The sequence below is a fragment of the Heloderma suspectum genome, chromosome 1 (assembly GCF_057233095.1).
Source record: "Heloderma suspectum isolate Gila_16-S chromosome 1, 16-S_ref, whole genome shotgun sequence".
Lineage (NCBI taxonomy): Eukaryota > Metazoa > Chordata > Lepidosauria > Squamata > Helodermatidae > Heloderma > Heloderma suspectum.
The window spans coordinates 126,664,377-126,689,173 of NC_139458.1; the positions used below are offsets into that span (position 1 = coordinate 126,664,377).

General features: G+C 42.4%; 1 protein-coding gene across 1 annotated transcript in view; it reads right to left on the reverse strand.

Moving 5' to 3' along the window:
• The window catches only part of MUC5AC (mucin 5AC, oligomeric mucus/gel-forming), an 86,624-nt gene that overhangs the window by 55,927 nt on the left and 5,900 nt on the right, over positions 1–24,797 (reverse strand). Inside the window, exons 3-18 of the mRNA XM_084851325.1 lie at positions 20,857–20,928; positions 19,050–19,311; positions 18,746–18,860; positions 17,137–17,227; positions 16,193–16,302; positions 15,760–15,976; positions 14,935–15,060; positions 11,385–11,502; positions 8,519–8,657; positions 7,846–7,956; positions 6,437–6,506; positions 4,262–4,399; positions 3,995–4,159; positions 2,860–2,954; positions 1,891–2,017; positions 472–724 (exon numbers count right to left, since the gene is read on the reverse strand). Coding sequence (XP_084707451.1) covers positions 472–724; positions 1,891–2,017; positions 2,860–2,954; positions 3,995–4,159; positions 4,262–4,399; positions 6,437–6,506; positions 7,846–7,956; positions 8,519–8,657; positions 11,385–11,502; positions 14,935–15,060; positions 15,760–15,976; positions 16,193–16,302; positions 17,137–17,227; positions 18,746–18,860; positions 19,050–19,311; positions 20,857–20,928 — 2,209 coding nt within the window. The remainder of the gene's footprint in view (positions 1–471; positions 725–1,890; positions 2,018–2,859; positions 2,955–3,994; positions 4,160–4,261; positions 4,400–6,436; positions 6,507–7,845; positions 7,957–8,518; positions 8,658–11,384; positions 11,503–14,934; positions 15,061–15,759; positions 15,977–16,192; positions 16,303–17,136; positions 17,228–18,745; positions 18,861–19,049; positions 19,312–20,856; positions 20,929–24,797) is intronic.

Below are 24,797 nucleotides of genomic sequence, written 5' to 3' on the forward strand. Positions count from 1 at the left end.
TCTTGATTCCTATTAGGTCATTGTAATGATAAAAGTCCTGTCTAATTTTCACAGTTGTGCCACAAGTTGTTTTTTCTCCTGGACAAAAGTGTTTCTGGAACTTGTATCAAAATAAAACCCAAGCTTTCCACTGTTTTCAGAAACAACATGCAAATAAAGAAACCACAAAACCAAATACAAGAGTTTTCTGAGTCTTCAAAACAGAAAGTCTGGGGCATTTAGAAATGAGTTTTGAGGCACAAAATATCTGATTTGTTGTCAGACATTTAAAAAAAATTATTTCAATTCAAGAATATAAAAATGACCCAGGGCAGCTCACAATAGGGCCAAATTATCCCCCTTTGATAATGCTTCTTCCTTTGATTATTCCTAATTTCCATATAGAATTCCTAATTTCCATAAAATTTCCACAAACAGATGTTCATTATTCCTGTCACTTCACAACAGTGCTTATTGCAAGTCACTTCTTACCACATGATTCCATTTTCATGAACAACTTCTCCAGGTAGTAGGGGAGATCCTTTGTAGTAACAAGAGCAGCCAGGAGCAGGTACACATTTGCTATTTTCATCCATGTACATCCCTTCTTCACAGGTGCATCCATCCACAGGGGTAAACTTAATGTTGCAGGTGACATCCGGCTCACTCAGAGCTCGGCAGGTGGGTTGGCAGGAATCAATGATGTAACGGTATGCCAGGGACTTGGGACATATTTGGTATTTGGCTTGAGAGAGGGAAGAGAAACAAATTATTCCAGAGGTTTATGTAAGGGCTACTGCGGCTATACAGTACTCGATGTGGCAGGGTACAATGTCAATGTATATTTGCTGTGTGCATATAGATGTATATTCTGTCTCAGGGCAATAATAGTCTGAATTAAATGTAGCTTATATAACATATGTTACTGTCTTGGACAGATTTATGCAAAAGAGGCCTGTTCTGGTGTGACCATTCAATGTTCTTTATTGGCCTGTGAATGAAGCCGTGTGGTTCCAGATTCATCTTTAAGGCACACCTTTTAAAACTACCTACTTCCCCCATATAGGCTGCTCCAGTCTCTACATTCTGAGGGGGAGGCCTTGCTTACCATATCATGGCCTACTGATGTGTGAAGCGTTTCTGCTGTGCTGACAACTTAAGACACATTCATTTGCCTGGGTGTTTCCCTGACCACTAGCACTGCAAGGTACCCCTGGTTATTTTGATATGATATTTTATTATTTTATTTATTGGCCCAGTGGAGGCTGGTGGCTCTGATGACAGTGGGGTGGTGAATCCACTCTGGGTTTCAATCAGAACTAGTCAGAAGTCTAAAGGACCACCTTGGATAGCTCCTTTAGAATTCTGACTGACACCTGGAGCAGATCCACTGCCTTGCTGACATTGGAACCACCAGCCTCCATTGGATTTGCTTTATGGTATTTTATCATGATTTTATCTTGTGAACCACTTTGGGATTTTTAAAAAAAATGAAAAGCAGTATGGAAATTTTCTGAAACAAACAAACAAACAAAGTATCTATCCACTCTGAAGAATATGAGTTTTACTGCTCACTGCCTATTCAATGCTGTCAAGATTACTTTGGCTTGTTTACTCATGCAGCAGTGTGGGGGTTTTGTTGGACTTTTGCCACCTTATGGTGAGCAAGAACTTTACTTCCTTCTGCCTCTTTTGCAGTTCCTATGCACCTCATCCACATAAGCCCATCCTCATACTTTGGAGGAATTGCTGGCACCACTGTCAGATATAAAAACAAAAATAAAAACAGAGGAGACCTCATACATGTCCCAAATTCTCCTGAAGTTTTGTCCAGGATAAATCTGACAATTAATGTTCCTCTGGCCAGTCGTATTTTGGCTGCAAAGTCTGTCTGATAGTTCTATAACTTACTGCAGATAGTGGTCCTCCATCCACTCAGCAGCACTCCTTTGGCCGCACAGGCTCTGACATAGGAAGAGAGTGCAGCACACATGCAATCCTCACTCCTTTCACAGTTGCAGGTGTCAAACATACAGTTCTAGGAATACAGAGAACATTCAGTTCATATTCATTGAACTCTCCCCCCACCACACCCTTTCAGAGACATTCCATTTTAAGCCCTTCATATGCACACATCATTGACTGCTTAGATTGGATTGCAACATCCCACTTTGATCTATGTGCTTTGCAATATGATGGTTGGGTGGGGTGGAAATCTGCTTTCAACATACAGATATAAGGGCTTATGTCTCACACATCTCCTCAATAACAGTAAAAGGAAAGCATGACCATGTCATCATGCTCAGCATTTTCCTACCTATCCTCTCATTCATTGGCTGCCCCTTGTAAGGGGATGGGAAATGCTGAATATCATATTATGCATTTCATTTACTAGATTTCCAGGAAGCTCTATAGAGGCCATGCAAGTTAGTGGCAGCTATGCATCCCCTGCAATGTCTGTCTAGTTAAGCCCTAACTTTATTATAGATGAGTAAAATTACATGGTCTTTACACATTTACTGCAGAATTTGTGCATACATCTATGAATATAATCTGCATATAGGTGTATTTCTCTTTGTATTTTACTGGTTACTTTAAACTGAGAGAGGATTTAAACCACTTTGTCAGATGTTAGCAAACAATGTGGCCAAGCATGCAGAGTAGAACGACATGTTTATATTTCGTAGTGGAACGAGAAATGTGTATGTTGGATTACACATTATGAGAATTAATAATGAACATTAATGGCATTTGGGAAGCTTGGCAGAAGGTAAATTAAACCTTGGAGTGGTTTATCCATTTTGGCAAGCAATTCCCCCCCCCCCCAAGTTATTTTCAGATTGTTATTGGCACTCCAAAGGAACAGAACTTGTAAAGTACCGTGTGGTAAACAGCTGGATCTACTACGGCGTGGCACTTCTGAAAGGGCCCCTTTTTGTTTGTCAGCAGTCCACACCAGTGGGAAGCATATTTTTCTGTGAATACAGAAGACAACGTGATTTATTTCATTTCCTTATTTGGTGATATTTTCTCTGTGGCACATTTTGTAATAATACTATGTACTCAGTGGGATTTCAGCAATGTAACAGTGCAACCAAGCCACTGTCAATCAGGGGTGGGCAACTTCGGCGGGATCAGGGGGTCACTTCTGACCCCACAGACCCACTGTGGGCTGCCCTGCTGGATTTGGTGGGAGAAGCACCAAAAATGGGTATTCTGCTGCTTAAATTGGCTTACCACTATGGAGGGATAAACAGGACAAATCAAACTTGCTCTCAAGCTAAATTTGTCCTGTTTACCCCTCCGCAATGGTTTGCCAAATTGGGCAGCAAAACCAAAACATCAATTTTTTGTGCTGCCAGCCACCACCAAATTCCAGTGCAGCCCACAGTGGGTTCATGGGGTCAAAAGTGGAAATGAATTTCAGTGGAGTGGCAGCAGCTGCATGTGGCCCGTGTGGTGTGTTGCTCACCCCTGCTGTAACCCAAAGCACACATTACTTGAAAGTCATAGCAAGCAGCTATGTCTTTTCTTCTTTTTCACTCTAGAGATAACATGGGGGCTCCAATCTGAGAGACGGCTTAAAATCCTCACTCAGCCACAAAGCTCATAAGAGATGACATACAAGTGGACGTCTGCTGGTGGATGGACCCTGCTGGTGATCTTGGGCCAGTTACTCTGGTACGTGATCATAATGGCTGGTGATCTTTGGCCAGTTACACGGTCTTAGCCTAACCTATCTCACAGGGAGAGGAAAGAACCATGTATTCTACCTTGAGCTCCTTGGAGGAAGGGTGGGTTCTTTTTTAACGGTCAAGATGACCTCTACATCCCTATCAGCCCTAGATATGGGCAATTTTAATCTCATAAGAGTAAATATTTCAGAATCCTTCTAGGTTTCTATTTTCTGTTAACCAATGCTAAAGAGCTTCTAACAGGATTTTTCTTTAAAGGATTTCATTATCATTATGATCCTAGGAGAAAAGCAGGAAAATGTTTTCTGCCATTCACTTACCATTTTCTATGCTGAGAGTACATGGATTCTCAAATATGTTCTTGATGTTGGGGCAATCAGCCTGTGTTTTCCAGGTGTTGGCAAAAGCAGCTGCAGTTCCTTCTACAACTCCACTGATAGCTTTGAAGTCATCTGTCTGGGCACTGTTGAAGTTTCCACAGAGACCTGAGACAAAGCCAGGAAGATTTTTAATCCTTCATGCCATATCAAAGTAATTTCACCAAAGGTGCCCTCTGTGTATTGAGAAGAACTCATTGACTCACTTACCACATGTCTGCCCCTTGTGGGTTGGGTCCAAGCGCACAAAGAGTTGCATGATAGGTATAATCTGGATCTCCAACCAGACCCCTATGTTTGTGCTGACTATGATGAAGAATGATGAAGGCTTGAAGATGGTGACGTTGGCTGTGGAAACAGAACACAATTAAGCAGTTTTCAAATGGAATCCAACATTTCATTTGATGTCAACTAGGGATATAGGGATTTTGTAAAATCCATTCCATCTGTGTTTCACGGATTGTCTGGTGCCTCTTGTTCCATTGTCCGAATCTGATCTTTTCCAATTTCCTAAATTCGCCAAAATTTGCATCCCTGCAAATTCACATTTGCACAAATTTGCACTTGCAAAATTGCACAAATCCCACCTCCCCAAATGCACTACCTCCCCCTCCCCAAATGCACATTTCATGCTTTAGCCTATGGGGGAAATGTGCATTTTTGGCCAGTGTTTTTTATTTTACATTTTTTTCTATGACTAAATTTGCATAAAATTTGGGGAAGTAAAAAAGAAAAATTGCCTGCAAGTCTGTGGAATCCATGCAGCTTAGGAAAAGCTGGTCTGCTGTGGAATCTGTGGGTCGGATTCATAGAAATCTGAACTCATTTGATTCCGTTGTGGATTTCTCTGACATCCTAAGTGTCAAGTGATGACTCATGAGACTGTGGCAGCTGCTACAGGGGGTGGGATGGGGAGTGCTGTGTGCACTTGTATTTTGCACACTTGCCATCGTTAACAACTGCTTATACCAGACATATTAACTATTTTCCATGATTAGTAAATGAACTTCTTGTCAGGAGCGCTCTAGTGGCCTCTTTCAGTCTACTCCAATAGCCAACTCAAGACACAGACAAAAGGATTCTTTTCAAGGCTTTAATCCTTTTACAACTTAATGACTCTTTCAGATGCTAATCACCAGCGACTAAGCAATGAACAGCAGAGTAGCCTATGCTCCGGGTTAGGCAGTTGGTCCCCGTGTGAAGGAGAATCACTTGCAGACCCTGAACTTATGGGCTAGGGAGAGTTCCTCCCTCTTTCCCTTGAGTCCATGGGACATGACCGTTGCTTGCGCACCAAACGGGCACTATGCCTCCTTTCCGTGCCCTCCATTGCTCATCGCTCCCTGTGTCTGCGTCAAGCATCTAGCAAGCCCCCCTCCCACACTCTCTCACTGCCAGGGTCACTATCTCAGGAATGCTGGCAGGAGGAATCTCTGCCAGCTGCTGTGCCTGTGAGAGATGAGCGGGCTCCTCTCCCACAGATTGCTGTTCCTCAGAATCAGAACTGCTCTGGGGTTCTATGGGCTCAGTTTCCACCCTGACACTTCTGCTATAAGAGGTTAGTAGTAAACTTGGATTTAAAATCCTAAGAATGTAAGAAGAGCCCTGCTGGATCAGACCAAAGGCCTTTCTAGTCCAGCATCCTGTTTCCTACAGTGGCAACCAGATCCCATGGGTAGCCCAAAAGCACGACATGAAGGCAATAGCTTTTCCTGCTCTTGTTCCCCAGCAATGTTCTTGTTCCCCCACAATCCTATACATTGTTAATCTGTGACTAACACTTTTAGTGCCAACTCTGGCAAAATGCTACATCTTGATGGGACTAAAAGAAAAACATTCCATTTTAAAAGTACACTATTGGTAATTGATTCTATCATCTATGTAAATGCAGTATTATGTGTACTAGGAATTTGTTCCTGCATCAGATAGTTAACTATCACAGCACCCCTGGTTTTCATTTTCATTGAAAAGCAAAAAGAAAATCCAGTTCCTTATGGCAGTTTCTGAATTCAATGACAGCATGTTTGCAGTGCTATAAAAGATGGACTTCCAACATGAGCCATCTTCCCAGTCCCACAATTGCCTACTGGAATGGAGCTGCTTTACCCATAAGGCTCATCCAGTACATTTCAATTTACAAAGGAATGTGGGTGTGGCGTAAGTCCCTGAACTGTAATACATTTGGAAGCCTGGTTGGGCAAGCAGCTTAGTGGTAACTATCCATCTATACACCTTTGTGGTAACTATCTTCCAACAACTACTTGAAGAAAGGTGTCACTGGGATGGCATATACTGTAAGCTTGAGTAAACACGTGAGACAGAATTTTGCTCTTATACTGACTGTAATTGTAGATTAAAAGTAAAGTAGAGAAAAAGAGAGCTTACATGCTGAGATGGGCAGTTGGGTGAGGATCATATTCACATACACAACGCCAGTAGACTTGATCACAGCTACCTGACAGAGAAGAAAGGGTAAGGTAATGATGAGCAAGGATGGTTAGAAATAGGACTTCTTCTACCACAGTACTCCCTTCAACCACACTGATTTCCATTATACAAAAGAAATATGTGCTTGTTCCCCTTTTGCTGCACTCTTTTTATGTGTGTATCAGCAGCAAATAGAGTTTATATTGTATTGCGCTTGTGGCAGTGAAGCTTTGGACAGGAACCGGTTGAGCTGGCGATGGATTGTTCACTAACATCCCAACTGTTCAGGAAACAAAGAAAGTTGGCAGAAAGTTTGGAATAGCTTTTATGAGGGAAAGGACAACAACTGTCAGCTTTCTGGATTAAATCATCACCTATGGACCAGAATAGCTTTGTGGAGCAGTAATGGACTAACCAAAAGAATAAGAAATAGGAATGTGAGGGAAGAATAGATGAAGTAGGAGACCAGAGGAAAGGGGCAGAGGAAAGAGGGAAGTGAAGAAAGGTGGCACGGGGTGGGGTGGGTGAACGTACAAGAAAGGAAGTACGGAGGAACTACGGTTGTGGGCCAGAGGTCCTGGGTTATAGAGACAGTCTAGAACAGGGGCGAGGGGAGGAACCTTGTACCTGATGGACAGATCTGGTCCTCTTGGGATCCCAATCCAGCCCTTCAGTGATCCCCAAATAGCCATGCCCCATTCCCATGGCTCCACCCCCTTTTTCCTGGCCACCAATCGTTTGGTGGCTTCCCAGGTCTTGTGTGGGGTTTTCCCCATCTGAAAAGACTGAAATGGCTCTCTGAAGGGCGGCAGTAAGAACTTTAAGCTACAATATGGCTGGTATTTTTTGCATTTTGGCCATGCCCCTTTTGCTGTCAGCCCTGTCAACCCTGGGAATGTTGCCCCCAAGAGCTTCTCTGAAACTGAATTTGGCCCTCAGACTGAAAGAGTTCCCCACCCTTGGACTAGACTGTGAGAGACCTGCTGTAACTCTGAAAGATGCATAGAATGGAAATGGAAGAAGTTGTGGCTCCTGTCACTGAACAATTATTTTCTGGCAGCCCTAAAGGGGAAATGATGGCCAAGAAGCAGAGGAACATCCCACAAGGAGACAGAAGTTTACATACTCTTTGGAACTGGTCAGTCATGTCTTCTGCTGCAGGTTTCTAGTTTAACTTAGTTGTTAGAAAAAGGAATTAAAAATAGGAGTTCAGCAGAGAGCATTTCAAGATAGAAGAAACATCAGTAGGATTCCTTTCGATACATCTGAAGAAAGATAAGCAGTCCCTGAGGAAGGAAATTCCTGAAACGCATTGGGCAATTTATCTTTAAAACACACATTTGGACTTCATTGTTTTTCTTACTTACTGTCTGTCCTCCAGCTATGCTGATTGCTATGCCTTTCAGGCATGTCTCAGTATCTGTCAGGCCACACTTTCGAATTTCTCCCAGAACAGTGAAGAGATTGCTGTCACAGAGCTGGAAGTGAAGAAGCAAAGCATTAGCAGCTTGCATCGTCTGAATGTTATGCATCAATTATCATAATGCTTTTGAGCAAATTGGCTGATTTATTTAAAATTGTTATATCCTATGGATCAAAAATAATGTCTGTTTTGGCTCTGATGGAGCATACTGATTCCAAGGGAGAGACCCATGCAATTAGCTGTGTCAATATGGCTGTCTCATTCAGACGCAGCCTGCAGCTAAGACCATGGAGAAACCGGAACTCAGGACTCTCTAGGCCTCATTCCATCTCTCTAGCCACTAGACCATTTGCTTTCACAGACTGTGAAATAAACTGTTATTCTTCCACAACAATGAATGAAATAGTCATTCTACAAGTGAAATCTCAGAGGAGTGCCAAACTGCAGTATTTTATTATTATGGATCTACCACAAAGGTTTACTGAAATCATTTTTTAAAAATTACTGAACTTATTGGAAATTTCATTGTAGAGACAAATAATGTTGATGTCAACAGTTTGAACAAGGTTTTCAATTCAAAACCTCTCCCCAAAGTTGAAAGATTCCATTTTGATTACCTTAGTTACGACATAGCTACAGTCGCCAAAGAAGGAATAGCGTTTCTCATCAAACGTTGAGATGTGGGAGCCTCCTTCAATGGAGCAAGTGCCAGGGCAGGAAAGGCTGACACAGGTCCATTTCCCTCCAGTACATTTACTGAAGAAAAGACAGAAATGTTGCATCAGGTTACGTAAACAAACAAAACAATTAAAAAGTAGCGCAATAAGTAAGGCTAGATTATTTTAATATGCTGATTTTTATTTTATTTTTATATTTTTAGTAAACTGCATTGGATGCCTTGGCAGAAAGGTGGTATAAAAATGTACTAAATAAACAAATAGTAATTAATAACATTTTAATTAGTTATTAAAAGTTATAAACAAATATTAATTAATAACTTTTCTATAGGTGTTCTGATGCAATGTAGTGTTGTTCCTTAAGGGCATACAACCATGTTAATAATTTTATGTTGCATCAATGGTCATGGGATCATAACCCCTGTATTCCTTAAGGCTCCATATTTCAAAATAGGCTGTCTAAAAAAGGAGTCTTATGTTTAATTTGGTCTACAAAAGCTGCTTTAGCATGCACATGGGCTTGAGAAATAACCCTTTTCTTTTCTTAGGGTGCAGTCCTATGGGCTGCGCCCTCATTGCTCAGTAGCCCCTGAACTTGGAGGCTTCTGAGACTCCTATGAGTTGCTGGGCTAAAGCCAGCAGGGCGGGAGGAGCGGTGGAGGCCATCTTTGCCTCCCCGTCCTCCAATCTCCTTTAATAGAAGGAAGCTGGAGGAGGCTCAGGATAAATTGCATCCTGGCCTCTCTGGTCTGCTCCCCTCCCCACCCACTGGAATGCTTCCTTTTCCCCCTCTCTGAGGTTGTTTTCAACCATGGAGAGGCAGCCGGTGCAGTTCTCTCTGTGCTGGCTGTGAGGGGTCAGCTCTCCAACTCCGCTTCCAAGGTTGGGGCACTGTCTCTGAACTCAGAAGAGGTTTTCAGATCCATCATGTGGTCCCTGGGACACTTGCTCAGGGACCACAGTATTGCTTTCTCTGAGCTGACTAATCTGCTCCCCAAATTCTCCTTCCTCTATTTTGATGTTGGAAATTATCTAAATTCTAGAATATTCTAATATTTGATACCTGACAGCACTGGTATTTTTGCAGTATTTGATAGCTGGTATGCAATGGCATTTAGTATTTGACACTGATGATCACTGATATTCAGTGGTATATCACGGTGATTTTCAAACTTTCTGTCTTCAGGGAAGTTTTTCCACATCAACATCTGCCAAGGAACCTTTGCAGATTTGCTGTAGAATGCTGGCATGTTGCAGAATATTATGAGTGAAGTCCTGGGGTGCACACTCAGTATACATGGGGCAGTGCTGGGCCTCACTGTCACCAACTGGGCACTAGGAATGTGTCCTGGAACACACCCAACGTTACTGGGTGGCTGTGCATGGTAAAGGAAGCTTAGTAGTGGTGGGAAAAACTGTCTTTAACCTGTTCTTCTAATTGAGGACCTCCTGACAAACTTCCAAAGAACATGGGGTTCCCTGGAAGACAGTTTGAAAATTGCTGGAATATCATTTGTGACATTTGATTGTTGGCAGGGATGAATAATCAGCATTAGGTAGTATTTGATAGTTGCCATGGAATGGTATTTTTATCATAGCTTTCATTCATTCATTCATTCATTCATTCATTCATTCATTCAATTTCTATACTGCCCAATAGCTGAAGTTTTTGGTAGACATGCAACAGTAATTAGTAGTTGACAGCTGACAGCTTATAACATTTCATTTTAGAAGCCTGCCAAAATCAAAACAATCAAGAGATGTCAACAATCCCTAAATTTTGAGTTAAAAAATCACATACAAAACACAAAATCAAAGTTGCGGTGAATTTTCTCACTTGAAAATTGGAACAAAGAGATAGAAAAATGTGTTGAATTTGGAATATTTGTAAATATTTGTTTCAACAGGTTTATTTTGTTTGTGTGGGGCAGAGGGGTTTGCTACATTGCAAGCATTTGTAGGATGTTTCAGAAGCAACTTGCAATGCAGCACAAGGGAGTGGCTGCTCAGAAAAGAAAGGCAAACATTCCTGTTGCGTATGTGGATCATCTTCTACACTCTTTAAAAAACAGTGTCATTGCCTTTTCTTTCTTTCTTTCTTTCTTTCTTTCTCTCTCTCTCTCTCTCTCTCTCTCTCTTTTAACTTCTACTTAAATTTTTGTTTTTAATCTGCATTTTCTTGTCAGCCATCTTGAGTACCACTTTCTGGTGGAAAGTTAGGATATTGATTAAATTGTTTAAAAATAAAAAAATAAAAATTATCAAAAATGTGGCATCATATAAGAACTGAATTCCAGAAAAATTCCAGCTTTTTAACCTCACTTATTTTGAAAGAAAATGCAATTAGATTGAGATTCTATGATCCCAAGGAGAGTATCCTAGGGGCCATGGGATTTTTTTGGATCTCCCCCTCTGAGTGTGGAGAGAGAGGTCCATCCTCAGAGAAGGAGAACCAACCTCCATGAGGCTGCAGAAAGGTCCACAGCTAGTGCTACTCTGATGTCAGAGCTCCAATGGCAGAGAGGCAAAAACGAGGCATGCCCAGAGAGGCATTCTGTGGGCATGCCCAGAAAGATCTGCAAGATCTATTGCCTTCTCATGCCTCCAACACATCCCCAGAACAGGGGCAGAGTTACACTGGCCTTGGAGCTGGCATGGTTCACTTCCCTTCCATTGGAATCAGTGGGAAGGAAAAGTTAAAAAGAAGGAAGAAAATGTCTAAAAATGGCCAGCTAAAACAAACAAACAAGCTAAGTAGCATTCATTTTTCAATAACTCAGTATGAATGAATCAATGGGCTTCTTACCATGAAGTGCACTGGGATGAAAAAGAAGCTCCAGGAGAATAGGTACCCCCATTGTAAGTGCAGTAACAGTCCTTATTTGGGATGCAGCCAGAGTTGTTAATATCATCAAACACAGTGCCTAAAAGAAGATAAATCCACTGCTAAGTTACTCACATAGATTTCGTTATGTTGAAGAACAGTGGAGCATATGATGTCATTCCACACTGACGTTAGTGGTGTAGTCTCAGTATTAATGACTCCTGCCAGGGAGTAATTGTCCTGTTACACAGGAAAGCAGAGCTGTGGAAGCTGTGCTAAAACATATCCTGGAGGAGGGTATGCAGGGGACAGGGAATCAGGTGTGTTTTCCTTGTTTCGTTTTGCTCTGTTTTAAGAGCAAACTACCCTGCCAGGTCAGTCTGTTGATCCATGTAGCTGACCATTCTGTCCTCTTATTACTGGCCGGGTGCCTCAGGGATGTTCCACTGGGATTTTCTCCTCCTCCCTCTCTCACAGCACTAGAACTCAGGCCATTGGCTTAGATGGCTTTAATAAAAGCAGGTAAGGCAGATTCATGGAGGAGAGGTCCTATCAATGGCTATTAGCCATGGCAACTAAATGGCACTCCTGTGTTATTTTATTCATTTATTTTTAATCCGCCAAACAACCCATGTTCTTTGGGTGGAAGACTGAAAAACAACAGATGAGGGGCAGTCCTACCATTAGACAAAGTGAGGCGACCACCTCAGGCAGCAGATGTTGGAAGCACTGTAGGAAGCAATAGGTGGATTATTGGAGATCAGAGCTGTCTGCGCCCAATGGCTTGCCCTGCATCCCCTAAGCTAGCCTGTGTGCCCTCAGATGGGGCAGATGACACTGTTCTATCAGCAGTAGTAAGATTCAACCACCAGTCTGCTTGGCTTCTGTACGTGGAATGGTGAGGGAGGGGACGCCAACTTGTCCTTTGCCTCAGGCAGCATCGAAATGGCCACCCTGGTGAGGGTTGCTCCCTTCATGTCCTGTTTGTGGGCTTCCCAGATGCATTTGGCTAGCTGCTGTTCTATACAGGATGTTGGACTACTCAGGTCACTGATACGTTGCAACAAGGGAGCTCTTACATCATTATAAAGTGAATTGAGATAGTGCTCTCCATCCTCTGCCAATTGCCTCAAGCATCTGGTAGTTACATAATATCAGAATGTAGGAGCTGTGTCAGGTTTAATGTACCAAATATATGCATCCTTTAGGACTTTGCCAAATCCTGTTCAAAAGTTATTTATGCTAACTTTTACACAATGCTATGAAGGAATAACTCTCCTAGGTTAATTCTGAGCTTCTTGGGCTTAAACCTACTTTCTATCATTGGCAAACCCTGAATTCCTGTAAGTTTTCATTATTTTATCAACTTCTGTCATCTTCAGATATTTGAAGCCTTTCATTGAAAGGAAGATCACAATCATTTTCGTTGCCTTTTGTATGACTTGTTGAGGTCTGGCAAAGGACCTAATCTGACAACATGCATAAGTGTCTCAGTTCATGTTGTTTTCTTTCATTGTCAGGGCCAAACTACATGTGACACAAAATGCGTCACATGGAAGCATGTCACAGTTTGTTGTAATTGAATCATAGGTGTGCCCCCCACCCCCAATTTTCATTGGGACCACAGAATGTGGGGAAGGGAGATTTAACCCTTCCCTTCCCAGTCAAGATCCCAGTGAAAATTGCCCTTCTGCAAGGACACTGAAGTGTGGGCAATACATAAATAAATACATAAATATTTTCAGAGATGGAAGAAGGAAAATGTTTTTTTTTAAAAAATATATATATATATATAGCAGAATGGAAAGAATCCTACTTTGAATTACTTTTTCCTTCTGCACAATCTAGGGAGAAATTCAATCAAGGGAAATTTCATAAGCATCTCTAATTTTTATCAATACAGGATGAGTAACAACAATTATGACCACCCCATTTAAGACTAACTGAGGAGACTGCTTTCTATGGAAGGCTTTTTCTTAACAATCTGCCCCACTCACCCCTCCGGAGCCCAGTGACTGCACTGTGATTGCTGCTGGAGGGCTCAGTAAGTGGCCGATAAGCATTGTGGGGCCACCTGTCCCCATAGAGGCTGTTCCCCATTCTGCCTAAGACTGCTTTTATGGAAATAGCAGCTGTTCATGTCATCTTTGCTAGTGTACCTCACCGCTTCTCTGATGCTTGTGTTACCTCACAGCTTGAAAAGTGCACATAAAGGGAAAAGCGGGTGGTGAGCTATAGGATCCCAAAGGAGCAGAAATCCCGTGTGCACCAAAAAGGGGGTGGTGGCTATAAAACCTTGGAGGTTTGCAGGATCAGGACCAAACGTTACACACAGCCTCCCCTAGTCAGAAGGCACCTGATGCACCATGAAAACCATGTGCAAGAGGAGGGAAAATCCCACATGCAACAAAAAGGGGGTGGCACAAATAAACCTTGGAGGTTTGCAGGATCCGTGCAAGACCCTCAACTGCACATTTCCCCCCCATAGCCATTGCTGGTATAAAGCATTTATTCTCTCAAAATTGCTACAGCACTTTAGAGATAAAGTGGAGTTGTGCATTTTACCCTCTCCCAGATATTGCTGGCAGAGCTGCTTCTGTTCACTATACTGCTTTAGCGCTACAGTGAAACTGCATAAAAGCAAAATTGCACAAAAACACAATTGTGCAAAAGTATAATTGTGCACCCCCCCCCCCCACAGTAGTCATTTTGCTTCTTCATGGAAAAGTGACCAAAGAAGGTAAAAGGGGGTGGGAGCTATAACTCCTTGACTGTTTGCTGGAATGTGGTGAAATTGCACAGGCAGGGTACCCTCATGCGGAGCCTTCAGATGCTGTAGCAGATAATTGTGAAATTTTGCTTCTTCATGGAAAAGTGCACTTAACAGGAAAAGCGAGGGAGCTATAACTCCCTGACTGTTTTCTAGAATGGGGCAAAATTGTGCTGGTGGGGGGCTCTCATAGGGAGCCTTCAGATGCTACACTGAATAACTGCAGATTTTAGGTTCTTCACTGAAAAGGGAGCAGCTCTTCCCCTCTTCCCCCACTTCCCCCCATTTTGTGCATATTTGTGGCTTGGCTCGCTATGGCGACGACATGCGGCCCTGCAGCACTCGTCAGCTGCTTGTTGAGCCCTCCAGCAGAGCTCGGTGAGTGAGCAACAAGCATGGGCAGAGGTGAGTCCATCCAATCCTAGAGACACACCAGTCAATCTATACATTTAGATCACTGTATACATTTAGATACCAGGTTAAGACCTTCCTCCTTAAGCAGGCATTTAACCTTTAATCTGTTGCTTTATTAATTTTACTGCGGGCGCCTCTAAAATTTTTTAAAGTTTAATTATTATTTTGATACTTGTATTGTTGTATTATTTTTATGTATTTTGTTGTTGTTGTTTGGTTTTATGATTGAAAACTACCCCGAGAACATTTGCCAATTGGGCGGTATACAAATCTAATAAACAAATAAATAAACCACTCAATCTAATGTGATTTGTGAATGCAACAAAAGGACATAAGATGTTGACTTACCTGGGGGACAGAAGCAGCCATCCATACAGTGTTCTTCACAGAGCTGGGACCTTTCAGAATTGGTACAAGTATCAGAACAGGGGGATCCACATTCTCGGTGCTGCATGTTGAAAGGACATGACTTGGCTGAAAGTAGAAATGGATTATGAGACGTTAGATATCACCCACATACTGTGATGCTTTTTTCTTGAGGTGAAAATGGCTTAAACAGAACTTTAGCTGCTGGTGGTTTGTGTTTTGGCCTTCTGCAATGTATCATGCAGCAGGAATATGGAAAACAAGTCTTATGAGTAAAGGCTGAAGTTGCTGAGTATGTTCAATGAATCTGGAGAATGAAAGATTGGTGGTGGTGGCGGTGGGCTGCTTTTCAATGGCACTCTTCAAGGTGATGGCACTCTTCAAATACCTGGAGCCCTGTCACATGCAAGAGGGTAACAGCTTGTTCTCTGCTGTCCCAGAGGGCAGACCTAGATCGAATGGGCTTTATAGGAGAGTAGATTTTGATTGAACATGAGGAGGAATGTCTTAATGGTAACAGCAGTGCAACAATTGAACAAATTACTTGGGGTAGGGGTCAGTAGAGACTGGTGGCTCCGATGTCAGTGGGCTGGTGAATATGCTCCGGGTTGCAGTCAATGCCAGTCAGAATGCTAAAGTAAGGGTTCTCCCTAGCGGTGGGTCTTCTGTTCAGGATGCTCTAGTTCTGGATTTCCTGCACTGAGCAGGGGATTGGTCTAGATAGCCTACAAGGACCCATTCAGCTCCATGAATTTGGTTCCAAGGACTTCCTGGAGAGGAGAAAGTCCCTTTCAGAGAGGTCCTTACCACACAGTTCTGGAGTTCTCCATTCAAATGGCTCTCCACCAGCATGGGCACATTGCCTGGAGTATTCAGCAAAGGTGTCACAAATGCAGACTTCGAGCACAGACTTATCACAGTTGCACAGATCTTGTATGCAAGAGTCAATGTAATCGTGCACCTCGACAAGTGCGTTGCAGCCCATGAATGCTTCACCAGTCAGTATAGTTTGACAGATAGTACTCTGGAAGGAGGAAATGAACAATGTTAAGATGGCAGGCTTCATAAAGCATTGGTTAACTATTGAACTGCTATTGATTTTGACCGATAGTATTTATAAGTTAGCATTTATTTCCAAGAATTATTTTTTCTTCTGCATTCCATGATGAAAGAGGGATGGGAAAGAAAAAACAATAGGTTTCCCTTAAAAAGAAGATACAAAATAACCAAAAATCCTTACAAACTTATGACTGCAGTTGCTTGCGCTTGAAGGCATAGTATCTTGGCATTGCTCCATGGGTCCATCCATCTTCTGCATGTTTCCAAATTGCACAGGATTCAGCTTGACATCTGCCGTGAGCATTGCATAGTATTATTTTCGAAGTGGCCATCCTAACATTATTCATGGAGCAAGAGCAGATGGGGGAAAACCAGTCCACCAATCCAGGGTGGAACAAGCCACAATTTTATTAGCTTTATACTGGATAAAGGCCAAACTACACGTTCTACTCATTGCATTGGTATAGTTCTGCCTCCTATTTTTCTTTATGTTTGTGTAAATAAATCAATGGAGGCTTTTTTCTCTTTTTTAAAGACCCCTCTGGGGTGTTGTTGTTGAGGAGGGGGGAATTTCAGGACAAAAACAGGTGGGTAGGGGAAGCTTAAACCTCCTCTCCTAAAGCACCAGGGGCTCAAGAAAGAAAAATATCAGGCTGAACTGCACCAACATGATTAGTAGAGTTTGGCCCTTATATATAGTTTGGCCCTTATATATAGTAATAAAATTGTGGCCTATCCCAGATTGGCGGACTGGAGAAGGCTCCTCTCTGTGACACCATTATGAATTCAATGCCTGTCTCCACTTGGCACAATCTGCAGCCCCCATTCCCACATTGTAAAAAGAAATCCAAGTTTTAAAGGTGCATTGAATGTTTAAACGATTCATTACAAAAAAATAGAAGACACAAAAACAGATCAAAACCAAGACTCCATAAACTCCCATTTGCTTAAGATTACCTCAATAGATAAGCCTCAGTCCTTTTAAAATACTACACAGCTGTCAAGTCAATAGTCTTCACCAGAGTGTTTGCCAAAATAAACATTGCTGGTTTACAAATGAATTGATAAGTATCCCACTTTTAAAGGCAATAAAAACAGAACTGCCTGTATTGTTTTATTACTTACTGTTTGAAATGAATTCATTGTATGTTGGAATTCCATTGAAGTCTCCACAAAGACCACAAGTTTGATTAGCATATTTCTTGTTCAGTTCCAGCTAAAACAAGATAGAAAAAGCAAGTTTTAACAATAGTGAACATCTAAAAGTAATGAGTATCACAAATGAAAATTGCAGATGGTAGGTTTTGCATGAGATTGGTGAATTTCCAGGTGAACCACTTAACTGTACAGATGAACCAAATATTTACAGCCAAGTTCATAACAGCCCACTTGGGCTGATTTGGGCTGATTTCTAGTAATGGCTGATAGTAGGATTTTGTTTCCTCTTCAGTTTTGAAATTCTCATTGGATTTCCATGACAAAATGGCTATGGTTTAGCATGAAGTCATGTTTTGAAATCACGCTAAACCAAAGCTTAGCATGATGAGAATGAATCAAAACAAACTTTAGATGAGCACTCTTCCCCCTCCCCCCATGGTTTCCGGTTGAGTTGATCACAGGTTATTGTACTGTAACTCTAAAATGCGGTTAATGTTAACTATGGTTTGTTTCAACAAGCCAGCTTCATAATCCATGGTCTGAGAGTGGCTTGTTTTAAACAAACCACATTTAACATTAACACAGTTTGCTGCATTTGGATGACATGACCAGCTGCCATTAATCTAAACCAGAAAAGAAAGCTTCTAAACTGCTCCTTGCAACCACAGTGGAGGTAAGGGAGATTGCATGAGCCTGAGGCTTGTTGCAGCTTGTTCTCATCATGCCTAACTATAAATTAGTGTGACATCTAAATAAAGCCAATAACAAAACCAAACAAGTATCCAAGGATCCAACAGGAAATACTCCCTTTACATTTCACCTTAAATAGTTTGAATTTAAGTACTTAATAGACCTTGTACTTTCATTTTCTAAACTGTGCAACTAAAGGCCTTTCCAGAACATGATTACATGAGAAAAGCCATTTACATTTAGCAACCACTTACATTGGGCTGGATCTACACTGAGTCATACGTAGAACATACCCACTGAAATAAAATATACATGCGCGCACACACACACACAACCTTCAGTATCAGAGGCAGTATGCCTCTGAATGCTAGTTGCTGAGGAACATGAGTGGCTGGGGAGAGAGGTGTTGCTGTCATGTCCTGCTTGTGGGCTTCTCATGGGCATCTGGTTGGCCAGCCATTGTGGGAACAGAATGCTGGACTAGATATGCTCTTGGTCTGATGCAGCAGCATTCTTCTTATGTTCGTAATGGAACTTAAGTTAGATATGAAAGCCCTTTTCCTAGTGTGTACTGCCTAGTTTTTAACTTGGAATCACTACATCTGACTTAAAGCACTTTTTATTTTAATCCAGTAGATATTTCACTATATTACCTTTTCAACACTATAAACATCTGTATTACATTTTGCCTAGGGGCTGCTGAAATCAGCTGGGGAATCTGGAGATAAACAAGCTTTGAGAATGAGGCCACAGTTGAAAGCAGTACAGTAAAAATCCACCCAGCCCCTGCTGCCATTATATCTACTCTCTGCCACATAAGCAAAGACCCAAAAGCATTTCCAAAATCACATTATGAGTTCCGTGCAGAATCGGAATTGATTCTTACCAGGAGGCCATCCTCTTGGTTCCACATTAACATCAGTCCTAACTTGGCTGCCATATACACGTAACCTGACCTTCTCTCAATCAGGATTCCTGAATGGCTGTAAGGCAACTGTTCACTGGAAATAAAGCAAATTGTGACTGATGGTCAAGATGACAAATAGAAAACCTCTCATTCACAAATATTTACTTCAACTTTCTAAGAACAAAATCTTTCATGGTGCCCTCCTTTCTTGCCTCCAATGTGACTGGAATTTGTAGTAGTGAAATAACAGAAGTAAGATTGTTCATAAAGAGACTGAACTTACGGTTCACCATTGACGACAATGGTGTTTAGGGTCAGTTCAATTATTGATCCATCAAGTTTCATGATCACATGACCAATAACGGTAGCATTCTGAACCACAGAGCGCCTTATTTGGATGTTGAAATCTTCATAGGTGGATTTGCAGTTGGATGCAAAGACGTAGTTGCAAAGCCCAGGGAAATGATAGATGTCCCCATCAAAGGTCTTGAAGTGGAAGTTGCCCCATGTGCTACACACTCTCCCATTGTGAGCAGGGTTTCCAGCTGTAGATTCAGAGCAATCTGTAAGGGTCTCCCCAAAACCATGCATCTACCTATCTACCCAAGGACCACAGTCACAATTTATATTCTAAATCAGGAGTGCAAAAAGTGCACTCCTCCCCAAGCCCTGTCTGGTGGCTTCTCAGGCAAAAAGGAAAAAAAAAATCTAGGAATGGGCTCTGTGGTACGGTACCTACCATAGAAGCCTCATTCCTAAAGCATCTCTGGAGCACCTAGGAAGCAGTGCTTGAAGGCTCCTGCTTGCTTCCTAGGATCCTCTAGGAACAAGCCTTCTATGCCAGGAACCATCAAATCTGTTCCTAGACTATTTTCCCCTGTGGTGGTGGACTCTCCTCAGTTTGAAAACTGAGTTTCTGGGAGGAGTGTTGGTTTCATCTGATCAAGGCCTCTGAAACATTTTTGAGCAGGAGCTGGATTTGAGTGAGTGGTGTGTGTGTTTGGGTGTGTGTGAGAGACTGAGTTAGCTGAGTGAGTTGTATGTTGCAAATGAGTTGTATGAGAATGTGCGCGCGTGAATATGTATGCGTGCATGCCCTCAACTCCATCACAGCGGACACCCAATGCAGTCCTTGTGGCCGAAAGGTTTGTGCACCAAAAAGTTTGTTCTATAACTTTCTTTACATGGAGCATTTATCCTGCGATTAAGATTGCTCCTTCATGGAAGTTTGCGTGCTACTTATTTACTTACTTATTTTATTTATTTATTACATTTATATCCTGCCTTTTTTCCTCTTTAAGGAACCCGAGGTGGTGTACATAATCCTCCTCCTCTCCATTTTATCCTCACAACAACAACCCTGTGAGGTAGGTTGGGCTGAGAGGCAGTGACTGGCCCAAAGTCACCCAGTGAGCTTCCATGGCCAAGTGGGGACTAGAACCCGAACCTCCCGACTCCCAGTCCAACACTCTAGCCACTGCACCACACTGGCTCTCTTTACATGACACTGTGTCCCTCCAGGGCGTCTCCCTAAATGCCCTTTGTTCCATTTTTAAATAGATTGCAGATGAGCAGTCAAATTACCCCGTTGTGTTCCGCTTGAGTTCCCTCCATGAAAAGAGGAAAAGCAGCAAGAAGAGGAGTGAGTTCAATGAAAGATAATGGAAGACTCAGATAAGGGGAGAAGGAGAGGGAAAGGGGAGGGGGGAAAGGAAGTGGGTGAAAAAGGGAGTCGTTGTGATCCTGCATTTAAAACAGAAGCAGAAAGCCCCATTTTAAATGCAGGATTTTAGGCTGGTGTAGAGATGCCCTACATCTCCATTCTTATAAAATATGGCCACATAATATTTCCTTATTTGACCTTGATCTTATGTCTGTTCATTCACTTCTGCACCTGCTGATAGCTTCCCTGTCTCCTGTTTTCCCTCCTTTTCTAACTAATAAGCTAAATGGTTCCGATTGCAGTCCCCCAACCTTCTTTCCTGTAGTACAATTGCTGAAGACTTGCTGAAGTGAATAGAACTAAACTCAAGTCACTGATATGAAGATTACCATCTAAAATGCATGCGTTTGAACTTTGGCCAACTTACCCTTGACAGCCAGAGTTGTTCTCAGTGCAGAGAGGGTGGTCACAGGGCTTGGCGGAGCTAATGAGGAAAAAACTGAAGGAAAGAAACACTATTATAGCTACTAGAATAAATATATCTACAATGTAATAATAACAGGAAGAAAGTCAGATCTCTCCAAACCTCACTGGTGATTAAAGTCTTAATGCTAAGATACCTTTGGTGCTCAATACTGCTGTACTTTCCTGTTCTCACTTTTGGCACTCTCGACTGTGTGATTATGAACTGGAAGTTCCAGGGCCCTTCCGCATGTTCTCAGGTCAGCTGAGCCATGAAAAGATTCAAAATGTGATCCCAAGTGGCTAGCAATGTTGAGAGCACAGGTTGTAAGGAATGATGGCAAGCTTTTTGTGATATTAACAGCCCCATCCTCTGTGTATTTATTTGGAAGTAAGTACCATTTATTCCCAAATAAGTAGGCACCAAACTACAAATAAAGCATCTTTTAATGAAAAGAACATACAAACAGGGAAAGTTATTGATGTCACTTTTTCACGTTCGCCAGGGGTGAAATTTCAGAAGTGTAAAAACTGGTACTAAGTGCAACTTATGACATTATCTTGCCAAAACGATGCCAACTTTTCTTAAGTAATTAGGCGTGTCTCCCGCCCATGGAGCATAACTTGACTCTGATTTCAGCCTCTCCTAGCTATAAGCAGCCACGCTGATAATTAATTACTTCTTTCCCTGTACTTAATGCAAGGGACTCACACAAAATCCTTGCAAAATGAGAGAGATTAAACCCTTTCACTACATGTAGATCTCATTATAAATGGAGGAGGAACAATATATGAGGGTTTCAATGGTCAACAACAAAATGTCATTAAGTTTTATGGAATATCTCCCCGCTGAAAGCGGAAGCAAGGAGTTTTGGATGGAATGTATCTTGCCCAGGGCATGGCAAAGAACATAGCCTATAATAGCATGGTACTCTTGTGTTGCTGCACTAAGGCTCACTGAATTTGGAGTGAGGGATGGAGACATCATCCTCTTGCATCGTGGCTGGATTCTGACTCTGGGTTAGGCCTGATGCAGGAATTGCTTTCAGCTTTCCTTACACCAGTCCCTGCCCTGTGCAACACACTGCACCATCCAGGAAGGCAGGGAGAGGAGAGCTCTTCCCCTTGCAGAACATCTTACAAGTCTAATTGGCTCCTATAAGCCAATGTCTGTGGCTAAAAATCAGTAGGACTGAGGTGCCAGCCCTATGCTTTCCTGACTTTTCTATGAAAAGATGTCTACTATTTGGAGCATCAAACTCTCTGTAGGTTCCAAAACAAGTCCCTGTTTCCTGTGTTTTCTGCAAGAAAGGGATCATGAGACACAGAGGAGCTGTACTAAAGATGTTCAGCACAAGGCTTTTAAAAAAATTCCTCTGTTCCAATCTTTCACAGCTCCTGCAATAAGTTAATTGTATGAAATGTATCCCATAGCTTATTTCAAGGCCCATTTTGAGAATACTTTGCATAACGTATGCCAAAGAAATTTATCTGAAAATTCCTTAATTTAGATGAATAGTCTGTAGTTAACATAGATTATGAAACCTAATTAGTATTACATTAAATCTTAAAGCAAGAGAGAATCGTAGAGTAGATTATTCTACCAGCTTATTGCATTAAGTGATGAAAGCTGGTAACTGAGGGCATGGTGCAGCATATGTTTAACTCTCTTCCATTGAATTCAATGAGACTTTAAAAAAGTGTTTGACTTTGGCTGAATCATGCCCAGTTCTTATCTAAATTTCTTTAGCATTGGCCTTTTCCTGTCAGTTCTCTCAAAACTGTTGCTCTTACTTTAGCTAAAGGGATCCAGGGATTTGGCACATATTAGCTAAATAGAGGGTATACAATGTATTGTAGGAGGGACAATGACATTACTTGCAGGCAATGTAAACAGCTTTATCTAATTCAGGAATGCAAGAATTCATAGTGATAAAATTACTGTGTGGATATGCAGAACCTTCTGCAGCCCTTTGGGAGGGATGAATTAGTGCATAAGAACAAAGATTATGTATTAAAATACTATCATGGGTGTACCATTTGTACACCCATGCTCACGCAGACTATATTTGTACTCCTATGCAAATATAGTTCTAGATTAGATACCTGCACGTTGTGTTAGTGTTTGTGTAGTCCTTAACTGATGAAAATGAACATAATCTCGATGCAAATAGAATTTCATCCACTATACACCATCTGAGAATCTACTCTCATTGCCCTATATGGTTTCATAGGTAACCAAGGTAGTAACTTGGAAGTATCAGTGTTCACTTTAAAACAGAAAAGCACATATGCCAGGTGTGCAATTAGTTACTGCATGAACTAAAACTAAATAGAAAGCAAACAAACATTAATTTGAGTTGCTGCACAGCTAATAGCCATGAGGCTGGGATGCAAAACTATGAGATGGAAGGGCTAGAGAAAGCAAGAATACTTAAGGCTGGCCAACTGGCATTACAAACATATCCAGCAAGCACTGGACACAGGGAGAGAAGCCCTCCTATAAGCCTTTGCTCAATGATGCTTCAACATGGCAATACCCAATCCAAAGCATTGCAGTAGGTGGGGGATAATACTGTGAAAGCCATTATCACAAGAGGTTGTTGCTTTGGTCTCCTTCTACTGCTAGTTCTCCCATTCCAAACCCACACATTTTTATATTGTGTCTCTGTACTCAGCTCCGTCTTCCTTAGTTTTACCTAGATGTTGATTTCATTTTAGTGCAACTTATTAATTAGCTTTTAATCTTTTCCCAATCACAGTCTGCTTGCCTTCCCACTCCTAGTCCCTGTTCTTCCTAATATTTTCCTTCCCGAGAATCTAGCGGTCTGGAAGGCTGACTTTCCATTGCTGGGATTTCCCAAGCTGCCCTCTGACAGGTGAATAGCACACTGCCAAATCCTGAGTGAGCATTGCTACTCCTGCCCCCGTATCCTCTCTCTGAGCTCAAAACCCCTACCCAATGACTACCCTACCCTGTGTCAGGATTGAATCTGAGTGTATGGAGATAGTTAGCAGTTCAGATTCAGAAGGGGAACAGCAAGAACCAGGGGAGGCATCTTCCCCAGCCAGTTCTGATATGGATAGGCATGCTTTTCAGGAGGCTAGCACCCAGATGGCTGGGCCTGAAGCCCACCCCCCCATGAGAATCCAGGAGGAGGAGAGCGCGGGGTGTGACCTGAGGGATGCTAGACTGCGGCGCAGAGCGAAGCGGGAAAAGGTAGAGGCGGAGCTCAGACAGTTGACCCAGTTGGCAATGCATGAGGGCCGATGTAGGGGAGCATCACTGGAAGGGAAAGGTTTCCCTCCCTAAGTTATTCTAGCCAGCAAGTCCCTGTTCAAACTGTTGGCGACATTGTAGCTCCCATTTGGATTCCCTGCTGTTATTCCTTTGTAGCCTGAGAGTCTTTGGGGATTTGCATCTGTAATGAACCTGTTGATAGTGAATTAAAGGCGTGAGGCTGAAGCCTCCCTTCTTGTGTGTGTGCATGAGGAAGGTGACACCCTGCCAGCTTCCTCCTCTTACCGTTTCTCATATTTTCTTGCTCCTGTGCCTACCAGTCAGCATCTCTCTCTCTCTCTCCTGCCCCACCCTAATCTACTCCCAACACATTCTGCAAATTGAAGCCCTACCCTACCTGGGATGTCGGACAGTGCCTACCTCTGTCCATTGCTGCTGCTCCACCTGTTGCCATCAGGTCTTTCTCTCCCTTCTGACCTGCCCCCACCCCCTTTGAGGGAAACATACTGAAAGCTGAAGCCTTGTTGCAGCTAAGGTGTTGTGCTAATACTTGCTATTCCTCAGCCCAGCAGCAGCCGGACGGCTTGTCTCTCAAGCTGTGCCCAGCACTGGCAGATTCTGCCAGTTCTTGCCCTGCTGTCTCTGCGGTGCTGCCAACATTCCTG